Source organism: Mesocricetus auratus, unplaced genomic scaffold (genome assembly GCF_017639785.1).
Source record: "Mesocricetus auratus isolate SY011 unplaced genomic scaffold, BCM_Maur_2.0 Super-Scaffold_100025, whole genome shotgun sequence".
NCBI classification, from domain to species: Eukaryota; Metazoa; Chordata; class Mammalia; order Rodentia; family Cricetidae; genus Mesocricetus; species Mesocricetus auratus.
In genome coordinates this window covers 15809789-15824489 of record NW_024429206.1, presented here as the reverse complement: position 1 = coordinate 15824489, position 14701 = coordinate 15809789, and the positions used below count along the sequence as shown (strand labels likewise).

Sequence of the window (14701 nt, the reverse complement as noted above, 5' to 3'; positions counted from 1 at the left end):
CCAGATGAAGCTAGGATGGCCAATAAAGGAGCCAGATTCAGTTGCAGATTCCCCAGGGAGCTGTGGGGACCCAGCTGTCACCTCCCTCAGAGCCTCTTGCTTCCCCAGCCCACACCCTTCCTGGGCACTTCTTTTCCCGCTCCTTGTGGGGGCGCCGTGATAAAGGGTAAATGAACAAAATGAGAAAAATGCTCCCAACAGATACAGGCTCAGGACCAACGTCCTTTATTCCTGCCCAGGGAGGAAGTGGAGTGTCCGGAGCCCGCCAGGGCACGAGTCTGGCTGATGAGACTGGGATTCACCAAGGTCACTCTAGGCACGGGTGCTACAGATTTTACTCCCCTTTTTTGCAGCATAAAGAAGTTAGCCACAGACTGGACGTGGTGGTGCACACCTTTGATCCTAGCACTTAGGAGGCAGAGGCGGGCTGCTTTCTGTGCACTCAAGGCCAGCTCGGGCTATGTAGGAACATTCAGGACAGCCAGGGCTACATAGTGAAACCCTATCTACAGCCACAGGCCACTAGTGTGGAAACCCAGTTGTGGCTTGTGTCTGTAGATTGGTGGTAGGGCCCTGGCCTAGCTCTATGGAGACTCTCTGTAGTTCTTCTGTCCCCCCAGGAACAGGGGAGCCAGGGTCCCTCAGAGTGATGATGGGTGGGAGGAAAAGTGAGCCTGGACATACCAGGATTCCCCTCTCCCACCCCAGGGGCACCTCAGAAACTGAAGACATCCTGGCTCTGTGTATATGTTTTATTAAGGTAATTCACCAATTCTTAACATCGTTCAACCGGAAGACACCTCTGATAAGCTATATAGATAGATGGGAATCTATCAGTCATTTGGTTCCTATTCGCCCAACAAAAAGTGTCCCTTCCCTCCCCTGGCCCACCATGGGGACAGCAGGCAGGTTTCCAGTTACTGGAAACCAGGCCAAAAGGACGTCTCCACCTCTAAGTAGACTTGTGGGTGAGTCACTTTAGCCTGGGCATCACGGGACAGCACCACGTTTTGGCAAGAGCCAAAACAATGGCTCTCCTTCACAACGCCATAAATACAAGGGTGAAGCTCAGAAACTGAGGTGTCACTGTAGGCTCCATCCTGGGTGAGAGCAGGAGGCCAAGGGAAGCCACCGCAGGTCCTCTCGAGTCTACGGCAGGGCTAGAGTCGGCCATGGGCAGGTGTTGGCCATGTCCCATCATTGCCTCTGAAGTGGGCACCTGCCAAAAAGTGTCTTGTGGGGACACTTGGGACTGCCCTGTAGGGCTAGGCCCTCCACAGCAGAGGATGTGCTCTGGGCAGTCTGAGGCCACAGACTTTGCTAGCTCGGCCCTCCTCACCTGGGTTCTCAGGCTGAGACGAGCACGTTCGAATGCCTGTTTTGGAAGTGAGCCTCTGAGAATGAGGTTGGGAGCCTGGCCACTTCTGAGGCTGGGTCCCCTGTGTCCTGGGTACACAGGGCTGTCTCTGCTTTGAGGGCACACCAGGACATGCCTGGCCCTGCTCTTGAAGCCATACAACCTGGTAGCTATGAAAAGTAATGAAAGAAGCGTTTCCCAAATCCTCCAGGCCGGAGCTCAGGCACAGCCAGCCCAGCCTGTGGTGGGAACAGGCTTCCAGAAGCGGCCTCATACTCGTTCGTTCAGGCCACAGAGCTCTGTGTCTCCTGGGGCCCAGGTTCCAGGCCGAGCCTCTGCCCATCTGTCCGTCTTTCTGGGACCTCTCCCAGACCCGGCTCCTCCTCTGCCACCTGGTTCCTCAGACTGCGTCAGGGCTGTGGGAACCGAACACAGGGTCCCCGCACCGCACCGTTGCAGCTGGAGGCTGGAGGAGAACCAGTGGCGCGGCTGGCCGAGGCTGCAGTGCAGGGTGGTGCGGAAGGAGTTGCGGGCCAGCTTGGGGAAGATGATTGCGGTGCTCCCGAACCGCAGGGCGCGTGGGCGGGGCTCCAAGGTCAGCTGGCTGCGGTAGCTGCGCCACGTACAGTTGGGTGTCGCCACTATGGTCTCACTGTAGGCGGTGACCGTGGGCACTGGAGCGTAGAAGATCTTGTCGCGGAAGTACCTCTCTGAGGCATAGGTGACCTCGGAGTTGCAGCTGGGGAGGACAGTTAAGTAACGAAGGGGGTGAGTTGCCTACCTCCCTCAGCCTGACACAGAACCCCCTGCCTGTGAAGGGTCAAAGTCCCAGCTGGGAGAATAATGAGTGGCAAGCAGCACGGACTGCTGCACCCTAAATTGGGATGATGGACGCTGTTTAGGTGGTGGCCTTGTGGCACTGGACTGTCACCATGGAGGGATATCACGTGGTTGGAGTATTCAGGGACATGGGAGAACAGAGCAAGTGTCTCCTGTAGGCTCTCCCAACTTTGCCATGTTAGAAAGCCTATGAAAGTTCCCGCAGCCCCTCTTGGTGGGTATCTCCCCCATTCAGAGGGACCAGTCAGTGACCGCAATGCCACTTCCAGAGTCTGGTTTGATACCAAGAAGGGGAGGGGTGCCCTCCAGAGGAGGCAGTGCCAGAAGGTAAGAGTTGCTGAGCCCAACAAAGCTTGCTGCTCGGCCCTACAGTCAAGTAGTGTCCTGCCCATGGTCAGGCAGGCCCGTTCTCCACGTACAGGACCCCTTCATACAGCTCGGCAGGATCCTCCCTTAGAGAAGTCCCGCCCACCTTACTCTTGGCCTACTCACCGGATTTCATGCGCAGGTTCTGGGTCCACCTTGATGCTCTCCCCAAAGAACACAGGCAGCAGACGGGGCCTCATCTCCGGGGCTGGGGGACTTTGGAAGAGGGAAGTGGCCTATGTGGAGAAATGGGAGGAATCACAATTTGTACACTACCCCCCAGTACTGACAACAGGGAGGTCAGACAGACAGACATACCCAGTACCTCTGCATAACACCATGGGGGTGGGACATGACTGTCTTCACACATTAGCACCCAGGTGGGATAGTTCCTGGGTCAGGTAAAAGCACCTGGCTCCCAGGGAACCCCGGGCAGCCTCAGGATTGAGTGACATCAGCTCTGATCCCTGTCACAAAGCTCCCAGGTGAGGTGTTTATGGAAATAACACCAGGGAGGCTGTTTGCAGTTCCGTGTTCCCCCAGGGGCACAAGGTAAGTTTGCTGAGGAGCTGCCATGCCCTTGGCACAGCGCTAGGCCAAAGCAAGCATTCAGTTCAGAAGGCAGATGCGTACAATTGGGTCCAGAGCATTGCAGAACCTAATACACACCGAGTAAGCTACCACTGCACCATATTCCCCAGCCCATTAACCCCGAATGAAACAACAGCTCATGGGCTGGGGCGTTAGCCCAGGCGTTAGAGAGTGCTTGCCTAGCATGCATGAGGCCTTGTGTCCCACCTCCACAACCCCGTAAGTAAGTGGGTGCTCGCCTGTAACCCCAGCACTCAGAAGGCGGACCTCGGGTGCACAGTTTTGAGGCCAGCCTGGGCCACACAAGAACGTAGACAAATGGCAAAACAGGGAAACGAAACTGCTACCTGGGCCTTGGCCGACCTGCAGCAGCCCATTTCAGCCAGCTGTCTCCCAGGACTCTGCCCAATTCAAACAGAGGGAGGCAGAGGTTCTCCAAAGGGCCCCACTGGAAGAAACAGTTTGGCTGCCTACAAGGACTTCCTACTGGAGGAACAGAGAGAGAGCAGAGCCCAGATGTCCACTGGGGGCAGGGCAGCTGGCACATCATACCCAAGGACTCTACCAAGGGTTCCAGGGCTAGACACCAAGGGAAGGGGGTGGCAGCCACTAGCCATGCCCCAGGAGAAGACTTTTGCCGTCAAAACCCTGGCTAAGAGAAGATCTCACTTTACAGCCTGTGGACCCAGCTGGCCTGCAGAGCCCTTGGGGAAGAAGCCCAGCTGTGTTGGGTGGAAGACAGTGCCGCCCCAGAAGATGGGGTATAGCCCTGGGGTGGCTGTGGAGGTGAGGCTCTAACACCCTTGGGGCACGCAGGATGAGCACAGAGCCCCAGGGCCTGCATGCGCTGTCATCTTCACAGTGTCTGCCAGGCCCAGAAAGGTGGCCGGCCATCCAGGGATCAGAGGCCCTGTTCTTCAAAAGATTCTCCAAGGCGCTGTAGGATGGATGGCTCAATGGTTAAGACACCGCTTCTGGTGAGGATCTAGATCCAGTTCCCGGCATTCACGTGGTGGCTTACAAACAACCTAACTCAAGTTCCAGGGGACCAGTTCCCCCTTCTGGTCTCCCCGGCATGTACATGGCCACACATATCTCCAGCTTCAGTATACAGTTCTATGGCCTGAACTGTTCCAACTGCATATAGAATACACACTAGTTCCCTGGGGTTTCAGTGTCCCCTTGCAGCTCTGGGACACCAGAATAGAGAGGAAGAAAAGGCTGAGGGCAGAGGTTTCCATCCCCATACTGCCTTCTACTGACTACAGTGACCCCACCACCAGCAGCTGGCCCTGACTCCCAGCCTTGCCCTCTTCCTGAGTGCTGAGAGCCATGGGCAGACCAGGACAGCTGACTAACTACTGGGCACCTGGGCAGCTAGGGTAGGGTAGGTACCAGGGCTGACGCTCTGAGAATAATGGGTTCCTGACTGCCCCGCCCAGTAATGGCAAACATTGCTAGCTGGAGGTGTGGTGACATGGGACTTGGCGATTATGTACTATGGCAGAGAACGGTGCAATGCAGAGACAGCCCCACCTGACGGTGTTCAGGCCCAAATGAGCAAGCCATGGGGCCAAAATAGTGCCATAGCCCATGGAAATCATTAAGCCCATAAGCACCTATCAGTGAGGGAGGGGACAGCCCCACTGGCTGCTGCTGGAGGTAGCAAACAGCCAGGACCCCCATTTGTGTGGCACCTCCCCACACACACACAGTGCCACATGGAGACTTTGCAAGGGTCAAATGGGTTTCCACAAGACACCCTCCGCAGCTTCTGGTTTGCTTTGAAGTCTCACGCTACAGACCAGGCCTGCAGCTCCCAACAATCCTCCTGTCTCACCCTCTCAAGCCCATGTCAAATATGTTTGTGAGCAGAAGCTCCTGTGCTGGGCTTGGGTTGACTCTGACCTTGGCCCAGGAGGAAATGAAGCAAAGCGAGGCCGTAGCAGTCCAAGTCCCTGACCTCCCTGCAGGAGGCTATTAGTGGGAGGGGGTGGACTTTTTAAAACTCCTATATGCCACACTAGGCAGCTATGTAAGACCAAAGAAAATGCCACCTGCTCAGGAGAAGACCAAGAGACCCCCCCCAAGGGGCTCTGAAGTCTCAAGGGCCCAATGTAGGCTGCAGTTAGCCTGATACACAGCTTGGGAAACGGCCACGAGAGCAGTGCAATTAGGAGAGGTCCCCCAGATGGGTCCCCACTGCAAGCCAGAAAAACTGGTGATGCTGACTGTCCCCACACGGATAGTTGAGTCCCAAACCCCCGTCAGCGGAACCTCCAACTGACATGGGGGTCTAGAGGTGTGAGGTGGCCCTGGGCTAAGGTGGGCACTAACAGGATGACTAGTGTCCTTAGACAGGGGACACAAGAACACTCAGGTGAAGATGGACACAGATACTGTACTGCATCTCAAGCTAGGGTGCCACAGGCCACCCCGGCTAAGGGTTCCCACCAAAAGCCACAGATTGTCACTGGACTGATGGGGGTTGTCCTTCTATATGTTTCTCTTACTGGTTAATGAATAAAAACACTGTTCGGTCAATGAGGCAGGAAGATGGGCGGGGCTAGGAGACAAGAAGAATTCTGGGAGAGTTCGGCAGAAAGAACCCGCCAGAACATGGGAGCAACCAAAAAAGTTAGAGGTCTGGACCCTTCTCCAGTAAGATAAGACCATGTGGAAATACTTGATTAATAGAAATGGGTTAATAATTAAGACAGAGTTAGCCAATAAGAAGCCCTAGTCATCAGCCAACAATTTCATAATTAATATAGCGCCTGTGTGTTTATTTGGGGCAAAACAGCTGCGGGAAACTCCACAACACTGGACCAATGGATTACTACCGGAAGCCAGGCATGGACTTTACCAGTCAAAGAGAGAGCCCTCCTTAGGCCTTGACTCTGGTGGTGTGGCCTCCATAGTCCAAACCACATGTTTGTAGCACATTAGACGCAGCCATCTTCAGCAGTCCCGTCTGTGGTGCTTTCCCCAGAAGGTGGCTGCTTGTGGGTTCCCCAGACACCTGTCAGGGTGTGGCCTCACTGTCACGCTCCAGGTTAGGCTCTTCAGAGCAGGTGCCCCAACTTTGGGGGCTGGGCTGTGGAGACTGACTGGCAGTCCCCTGGAAGTGAAGCAGACGACTAGGCTGGAGGAAGCCCCGCCTCCCCCACTCACTCCCTTCCACAAGCGCCCACGCAGACACCCCACCTAGGCCATGGGTCTGTTGAGCCCTGTCCTCTTTGCCTATCAATTTATTGTGCATTCTATTCACCTGTTAACTTGTCCGTCCTTCCATCCATCCTGACTCCAGGCACCAGCCAGCTCATCTCTCATACCAGCCTTCATAGAAATGAAAAGGCAGAGACTCTACATGTGACAACCAAGCCCCAAAGTAGTGGCATCTATATCGTGCCCTTCCCACTCTCCTTGGACCAGAGCCCAGATCTGCAGCCCCTTCGGATAGTCCAGAATGACATCAGAAGCACACTCCACCGTGCACTACTGAAGCTAGACTTTTTTTTTTTTTTTTTGGTTTTTCAAGACAGGGTTTCTCTGTGGCTTTGGAGGCTGTCCTGGAACTAGCTCTTGTAGATCAGGCTGGCCTCGAACTCACAGAGATCCACCTGCCTCTGCCTCCCGAGTGCTGGGATTAAAGGCGTGTGCCACCAACGCCCGGCTTGAAGCTAGACTTCTTATGAATCAACCAGGAGAAACTGGAGAGGTGGCCGGTGGCTCCCCACTCTGCTTCTTGTCACCTGTCATTCAAGTGAGCCCGAACCTCCACACTACAAAGGCGGCCCGTGGGAGGGTTCTAAGCAAACACTCAACACCCAGAGAGTCCTCCAGGTCAGATTCCCAAAGCCACCTGCAGTCCCCTGGGGACAATAAAACCCAACGGTGGGGGCGGGGGGGGGGGGGTAGGTGCAGGCCGAAGTTGCCCAAACTGCCTGTCAGTGCTGGGAGTCTGTCCTCAGCCAGCAGGACATGGCTCCCCGCCATACCTACCCCACACGCCACAGCTGTGCTGGAATTCTGGGGGGGGGGGCTGATGTTTATCACCCAGTGCAGAAGCCCAGAGTGGCAGACAAAGCTAGGGTCAGTTTGTTTTCATCTAGCCTTGCCTGGATGGCTGATCATTCTTGGGGGGAAAGGTAGCAGCCAAATGGTCCCCACTCCAGCCAAAGCATCTTGCTCCCCAGGGGCCACATGGCAGAGCAGCACACACCCCCTAAACACACACAAAAGGTCACTGTGTACTCTTCACACACTTCCCAGTTACATCCCTGATTGAGGTTTCTAATCTGGGGGTCCTGGGAGCTTGTGGTGCTGTTTTTAAAAAATAAAAGACACAAGCCTATTTAAAAAAAAAAAAACAAAGCATTAGCTTCCAGCTGCCTGACCTAGACCCTCTTCTTGTTCTCTGGACTCTGCCACAGGACACTGGCACACGCCACCCTCTTAGACCAGACACATTTCAGCCCTGTATGACTAAAGTCCACTCCCTGGTTTGCTCTGGTTCTCTGAGGCCTGCCTGTCTGGTTGCAGTCACACCCTACATGGCCGCCCATGGCTCCTGGCACTGTGTCACACCCCGAAGGAAGTGAACGTAGCTCCCCACGAGAATGACACTGATGCTGGAGGGAGCCAGGGGACACATGACCACCTCCACATAGCCTCCTTGCACAGGGCCCCACGATGAGGGATAGCCGCCTTCTATCCTACGCAGCAGACCAATCAGTTGGCAATTGTCAGCCTGCCTACACCTGGGCCAAGAGTTACCCAAGCAGGGGGACAGGATGGCCAGTAAACCACAGAGTACAGAAGGAATGGGATCTCAAGGAGGTGGGCGACCTGGTGGGTAGTAACTGGTAGGTGGGCGGATGGGCATGGCCCCAGATGGGGCCCCAAACCCGAGGCAAGGTTGCCATGGCTACTACTTCCTCTCTTTATTAAAAGCAGCACCTCAACCCCATAGCTACGTAGTCTTGTTTTTCTGTTTAAAAATTTAAAAGGTCATTAACTCGCTACACAGTGAAAGCCAGGGAAGGTTTAAAGGCACACTGGAACCAGGTTCCCTGGTTCTATTCTGGGCAGCTTTGGGCAACTTCCTGACCATTTCTGTGCCCCGACTTCCTCCAGGAAATGGAGGTCAGAGGCAAGCAAGCACTCACTGGTAGAGAGAGCCATCATCCCCGCAAGAGGGAAATATCATTCACACATCAGCTGTCCTGCATTACCTGGGCCCCAATGGCCCCAGGCTTTCCTGCCCATACAAAGCCACAGAACCGGGAAGTATAGCTCCGTAACTGGCACCTACTTAGCCAGGAAAGGAAACAATAGCAGCAGCAGCCAGCCGGGCACGCTGTTCTCACGGCACCTATGGCTGGCACGGGAAGCATCCAGAATTCCCTGCAGAAGGAGGTCTCTGGGTCACAGAGAATCGGAGCAACATCTTCCTGGTCCCTTCTTTCTGACCTCCCTCAGAATACGTCCTGAGATTTCTTCCCCACCATGCGATCCACAGCTGCAGGAGCACTGGCCTGTCTGTCCCCAAGGTTCCCTGAGAACAGCATTGCTCACTTGTCTTTACTCCTAAAGTCCTCTACCCCCCACACACACACCCTCCCCAAAGCGAGGTGCAAGTTCAAGACAGGCTTGCAACTTCCCTGCATGCTTGAGTCACTTGAGATTTAAATAAAAGTTGGGATCCCTGAACTGTGTGTGCCCTGGACTATGTAATGCCTGGAGGGGAAGCAGGCTGAACCTTGCTTAAAGGGGTTCAAATGCTTCCTGCGCTCTGCACACCTTGGCGGGAATGGCCTTAACACACCCCGTGGAGGCCATCAAGCCACAGACAGGCTCAAGTGTAACCTCTGCTGTGTCCAGCCGCCCTTTCTTCAAGTTTCTCCCTCTACCCCATCACCAGAACAATCCAGGCAAAGCCGATCCAGCAGCCTCTAGAGTCCCAGCTCCGAGGGCAGTTCCTCTTCTACACCCACAAGACAAAGCCCGTGGAGGCTTTCAGGCCGAGCTGGTTTTCAAACATGTCTCCATTTAGCAGACCCAGGATGGGTCCTGTCCCGGGATGGGTCAACAGGGCAGGAGGCAGCAGCAGGAACGGAACCCACGGACAGATGGCCCCAACAGGCCCCTTTGCAGGGTTAGACGTTGGGGGCACCAAGACATTACTCTGTACTCTCAGCACCCACCCTGAAACTCCCAGCCTACAGGTCCTGGTGAGTCTGGTGCGATTCCATGTCAGCCTCAGGAGGGAGGAGACCATGCTGGCTTTTGCATGGCCCTCCCACTGCCGGGTCCCCGCGTCTTACCGCTGGTGCCTCATTGGGTCCTGGGTGCTCGGTGGTGGCACGGGCGTCCAGGGCGTAGAAGGGAGGGCTAGGACTGGGACTCGGGGGCAGTCCCGAGTCGGGACTGTCCAGCAAGCCGTCGCGGCTCTGCTCCCTCGTGTCCCCCATGGCCTGCAGATGCAGGTGACCCACCATGACTGGCGGGCGCGGGGCTTGGGCCCCAGTAGCTCGAGTCCCCGCCACCACTGGGCCGGAGGGGAGCCGCGAAAGCTCTGGCCTGCGGCTCCAGCTGAGACCCACTCCCGATGCAAACGCCTCCAGCCGCCAGCTGAGCCTCCTTTCCCAGGCGCCGCCCCCTCCCCGCCCTCCTCCTCCTGAGCCTCTCGCTCCCGCCCTGACCACCCACCCGGCCAGGGCAGGGTGAGGACTGCAAGGTCCCCAGCCTGCAAAAGTCCAAAAGTCACCCCCACCCCACCCCGGAGGTATTGAATGCTGATTCGAGTCCATAGCCACCTCAGCAAGAACGCTGAGCCACCAGCGGGGCCATTGCCGGGGTCCCTCACCTGGTCTGGGTCTCCAAGCAAAGCACCTTCAGCAACCATCAACGCCCAGCTGGCCTGTTATGAATCTTAATATAAATAAAATCTGTGTTTTCTGCCGGGCGTTGATGGTTCATGCCTTTAATCCCAGCACTCAGGAGGCAGAAGCAGGCAGATCTTTGCGAGCTCAAGGCCAGCCTGGTCTACAGAGCGAGTTCCAGGACAGCCTCCAAAGCCACACAGAGAAACCCTGTCTCGAAAAGCCAAAACCAAAACCAAAATAATAAATAAATATCTGTGTTTTCTGGTGGTCTTAGGCAACCCCTGTGAGAGGGTCCTTTGATTCCCATCCCCCACGGGTGGTGACCCCAAGGTTGAGAACCACTGCTCTAAAAGGTCTCATTCAGGGCCAGGGCTCTGCCCACTTTATCTCCACGGGAGCTGGACACACAGCTCCCATTCTGCCTGCTCTTCTGGCAGGGACTAGAGGGCATCCCGCACCCCACCACCGCCTGCCTCCAGGCTCACGTCCGAACACAGGATCTCAGATACCTACGGGTTACTCGGCAGGATGGCACGCAGCGTAGGGGACAAGTGACCTCTGCATGTCCATCTACCCCACGTCTGCTGGACAGAAGGAGAGACCACAGCTTCATAGTGGCCCCTGGGGGTTTGTCTTCCTCTGTAGGTAGGCCAAGTCCTCTGGCCTGCAGGCGTGCCTAGGCCTGGACTCAGGTGCAGCTGGCTGGCCTGTCCTCAGAACCACTGGGGGGGGGGAGCGAGAACCACTCAGTGGGGTGGGGGAATAATACACCAGGTGATATAGGCTGGGGCTCAACAAAGGTGCCACCAGCGGGGATAATCGGAGGCAGTTGTGCCAGTCAATCAGGGAGGGCTTCTCAGAGGAGGGGACACTTGAGGGAACAGCAGGATGTACAAGGAACAGCAGGATGCAAGGCCCTATGGTAGAGAGAGCAAGGTGCCACCAGAGGCTGTCACAGTCGAGTGGCAGGCTGAACCCTGTTACTAGAAAAGCATACAGCCTGGACCTATGTCATCTAGGAATGAACTTGGGGCTTTGGCTGCCTGAATGGAACCCACAAGAAATTTCACCCAGGGGCCCCTTGACCAGAAATGGGTCTGTGTTACCGAGTTTCACAGGATGAAGTAGGTGGCAGGCCTCTCAGGAATGTGAAATACAGAACGGCCGTCCCCAGTGCCGGGTGCTAGTGCTCACTGGATGTCACTGACTCTCTAGAACCCTCAGGAAGTCACTGAAGGTGAGCTGAGGACAAGTTAAGGACCAGTGTACCAGGCTGTCTTTTGGGCCACCAACCAGCTCCCAAATCATGACATGGAGACTTACTAGTTTTGAAAGCTCAGCCTTGTCTTACAAGGTAACCTGTTTCTCTTCCTCTATGTTTTGCCCCAGGGTTGTTTTTTCTTTGTTTGCCTTCCTTTTCTTTTCTTTCATTCTGTGTGTCCTGTCACTGCTTCCTCTGTGTCTGGCTGGCTGGTGATTGACCAGCCCCAGGAGTATGCCTTTCATTCTCCCTCATTTCTTCCTCCTCCTTTTAATCCTCTCTTCCCGCCAGCCCCGCCTATCCTTCTACTGCCTAGCTATTGGATGTTCAGCTTTTTATTAAGCCAATCAGGTTCCTTAGGCAGGCAAGGTGAAACAGCGGCACATCTTTACATCCTAAACAAATGCAGCATAAACAATGTAGCACATCTTTGTCTAGTCAAAGTAATATTCCACAACAGACCAGGACTTTGAAAGTGTAGGCACCCTGGCTTTGCTTAAAACTTTGTTATCAGGCTAGAGAAGTGGATAAGCACGCAACACTTTTGCAAGAGGACCAGAGTTTAAATCCCACATCGGACTGTTCAAAACACCTGTAACTCCACTCCAGATTAACACCCTCTTCTGGCCTCTGTGGGTTCCTACACTCAAAGTATATAAGCCTACATATACACACACACAATTAAAAAGAAAACCTTTTAACCTAATTTTTTTGATGGCCTGTGCCCTTTTTGAATTATTCACATTTGTTTTGACAATAAAATTTGTTGTGATGTCTCTGATGCAGGCCTGGGCCCTAGCCCCCTGCAGTCCTGGCCTCTGCCCCATTTACACTGAACAGAGACTCCTACATAGTGGCTCTTTCAGGACAATGCTGGCTGACTTCTGGAAATTTCCCTACACCAGCACATGGCTTCCTCTGGAAGGAACCAAACTGTTCTGGGTAACAGTGAAGACACATGGACACCAACAGGCAGGAAAATCCAGTCTCATTGCAAATGTCAAATGCCAAGCAGACGCCCACACAGGTGACGGTGGCCATGACTTCTGACCTATGGGGATCCACAGCCACAGGCCTGGGCTGCCGACCGCTGAAAGCCAGTACTGTCAGTGCTTGGCTCCTCCCAAGGCAACACAGTCTGGAGATGTCAGAGGCAAGAAAAGGGCAATGACTTCCATAGACTCCGTGAGTTGGACTGCCTCAGCGGCAGCTGGCAAGGGACCTTAGAGGGGGGACCTGGAAATGAGGTTAGTCACTATCTGAGCACGGCATATATCCAGTGCTACAGCAAGGGCTGAAGCAGGCCAGCACTGGCCCGGTATGCCACACTCAGAGCTCCGGACCTCAAGACTCTAAAGCAGGAGCTGTGAGTGTTCCAACATGGCCAACACTGAAGAGGGGAATTTGGAGGCAAGAAAATGACAGGGGACACAAATATGTCACAGGAAGGGTGAGTGGGGTGCTCCTGACATGCACATGTCTCAGGCTGGGGGTAGGGAAGCCACTTATGCCACACACACACACACCTCTAGGAGAAGGAAGGTGTCCGGAGTTCTTCCTGGGTGCTTTTCAGGAGAAGTCACCATTGCTAGCGGGAAAGGCCAGCAGGTAGGGAATGAACGAACACGAATGGCTTTTTCCCAAGGTACCACCAGTCACTTAGTCCAAGCCCCAGTGAACTAACCTTTCCTAGAGCAGGGCTGGGCCCTCAAGGACTGCCCACAGGGACACGAACATCGACTGTACTAGAGGCTGGAACACTAACCTGACACTTAAGATGAACATTTATTTTCCTGTCATTAGTTAAAGTAGATGAAGTCACGGAGGCCCAGAGGAGTCACAGAGCTATGGAAGTCAGGTTGAAGGCTGTTCTGATGGATGTGGGGTGAGGCTGTCACCGGGTCCCAGAGGGTTCATGAAACACATAAGGCAGAAAGATGACATCCTGTGGCCTTTAGTGAAAGCCCCAGACCTAACAGGCTTGGGGAGAGGGCAGTACCAATGATGCCAAGCTGCAGCGAGAACTAAGAACAGCAATATACGAAGGTGTATAGGTCACCCTGTCCTTTTGGGTGTTTCCAGAGAATAGGGCTGGGCACCCTGCTCCCAGCGAGCATCCCCACATCTCTGTCCTGTTTTGACTCCATATACAGGGAGGGTCCTGACCCCATTTCTGTCTCTCTCTCTCTCTCTCTCTCTCTCTCTCTCTCTCTCTCTCTCTCTCTCTCTCTCTCTCTCTCTCTCTCTCTCTCTCGCACACGCCTCCCACGCACAGTCCCTGGGTGTACTTTCACCCCTGCTCCTGCTTATCCCCTCCCAGGGACACCACATGGAGGAGACCACGGAGGAACGCTACTCACCAGCTTGGCTTCCTGGGCTTGCTTAGCCTGCTTTCTGATAGTACCCGGGACCACCTGCCTAGGGATGACGCCGCCCACAGTGGGCTGGGCCCTCCTATATCAGTCACTAATCAAGAAAATGCCTCACAGACTTGCCCACAGGCCAGTCTGATGGAGACAACTCCTCACTAAGGTTTCCTCTTCTCTAGTGACTCTAGTTTGTCAAGCTGACAAAAATTAACCAGCACACACATGCCCACTCACATACTGCATGCACCTATACACATGCACATGTGTACACACACACACAGTCCTGTGCACACACATGTGCACAGGCACACATGTTCACATAGACACATGCCTACTCTTCAGCAGCAGATACAAGGGGAAGGGGACAGTGTGGCACATGCCTCTGGCCTCCCCTGAACACTCTCTGCATCCTTGATCAACTAGTTTGAAGTGGCTGCCAGGAAGGCATGGACGGAAGGAAAAGAGGACAGAGGAGGGACCAACAGTGACCTTTTCTCTGAGTAGCAGAGGCCGTCTTGTGTGTCCTGGGGACACTGATCAGGAAATGACACTGAAACCCAGCACCCCGAAACCGTGGCATTCCAGACTAGATGTCTCAGCAGGCCCTCAATCCGGGCCAGAGGCCATCCCTCTGCCTCAGGGATTAGGGTCATTTCTGGTATCTAGCTTTGCCTGGGAGACTCTCCCACAGTGCTTGGCCAATGATGCCATATCTGTGTTTAGCTCAGTCCTGTCCTGAGGGCCTCTGTCAGGGAGGCTACTCTGCTGTCACTCCCAGCGCAATGAGGAGAGGCAAGGAGAGTGTGGTGACCAGACAGCCTGGGACCCAGAGCTTCATACGGAACAAGACAGCCGCACAGGCCTGGCCGACCCTTGAGCTGTCCTGGGCCTCACTTCTCGCTCTGGGAGGCTCTTCCTGGCTGTGGACTTGCCGCTTCACACCTCAGGCTTCAAGGAGCTGCTGGTGAAAGGGACCTTTCTCCAGTGTCTCCCCAGTTCCCATAAACAGAAACCTATTTATGTTCTG

At 54.7% G+C, this 14701-nt stretch overlaps 1 protein-coding gene across 1 annotated transcript; it reads right to left on the bottom strand.

Annotated features, from left to right (window-relative positions):
- Positions 1–738: 738 nt before the first annotated feature.
- LOC101834571 (refilin-A) lies at positions 739–9793 on the bottom strand. The gene is made up of 3 exons (XM_005080657.4): positions 9484–9793; positions 2690–2799; positions 739–2096 (listed from the first exon to the last, which is right to left on the bottom strand). The coding sequence occupies exons 1-3, from the start codon at positions 9655–9657 to the stop codon at positions 1628–1630; spliced, it is 753 nt and encodes a 250-aa protein (XP_005080714.1). The 5' UTR covers positions 9658–9793; the 3' UTR covers positions 739–1627.
- Positions 9794–14701: the final 4908 nt, after the last annotated feature.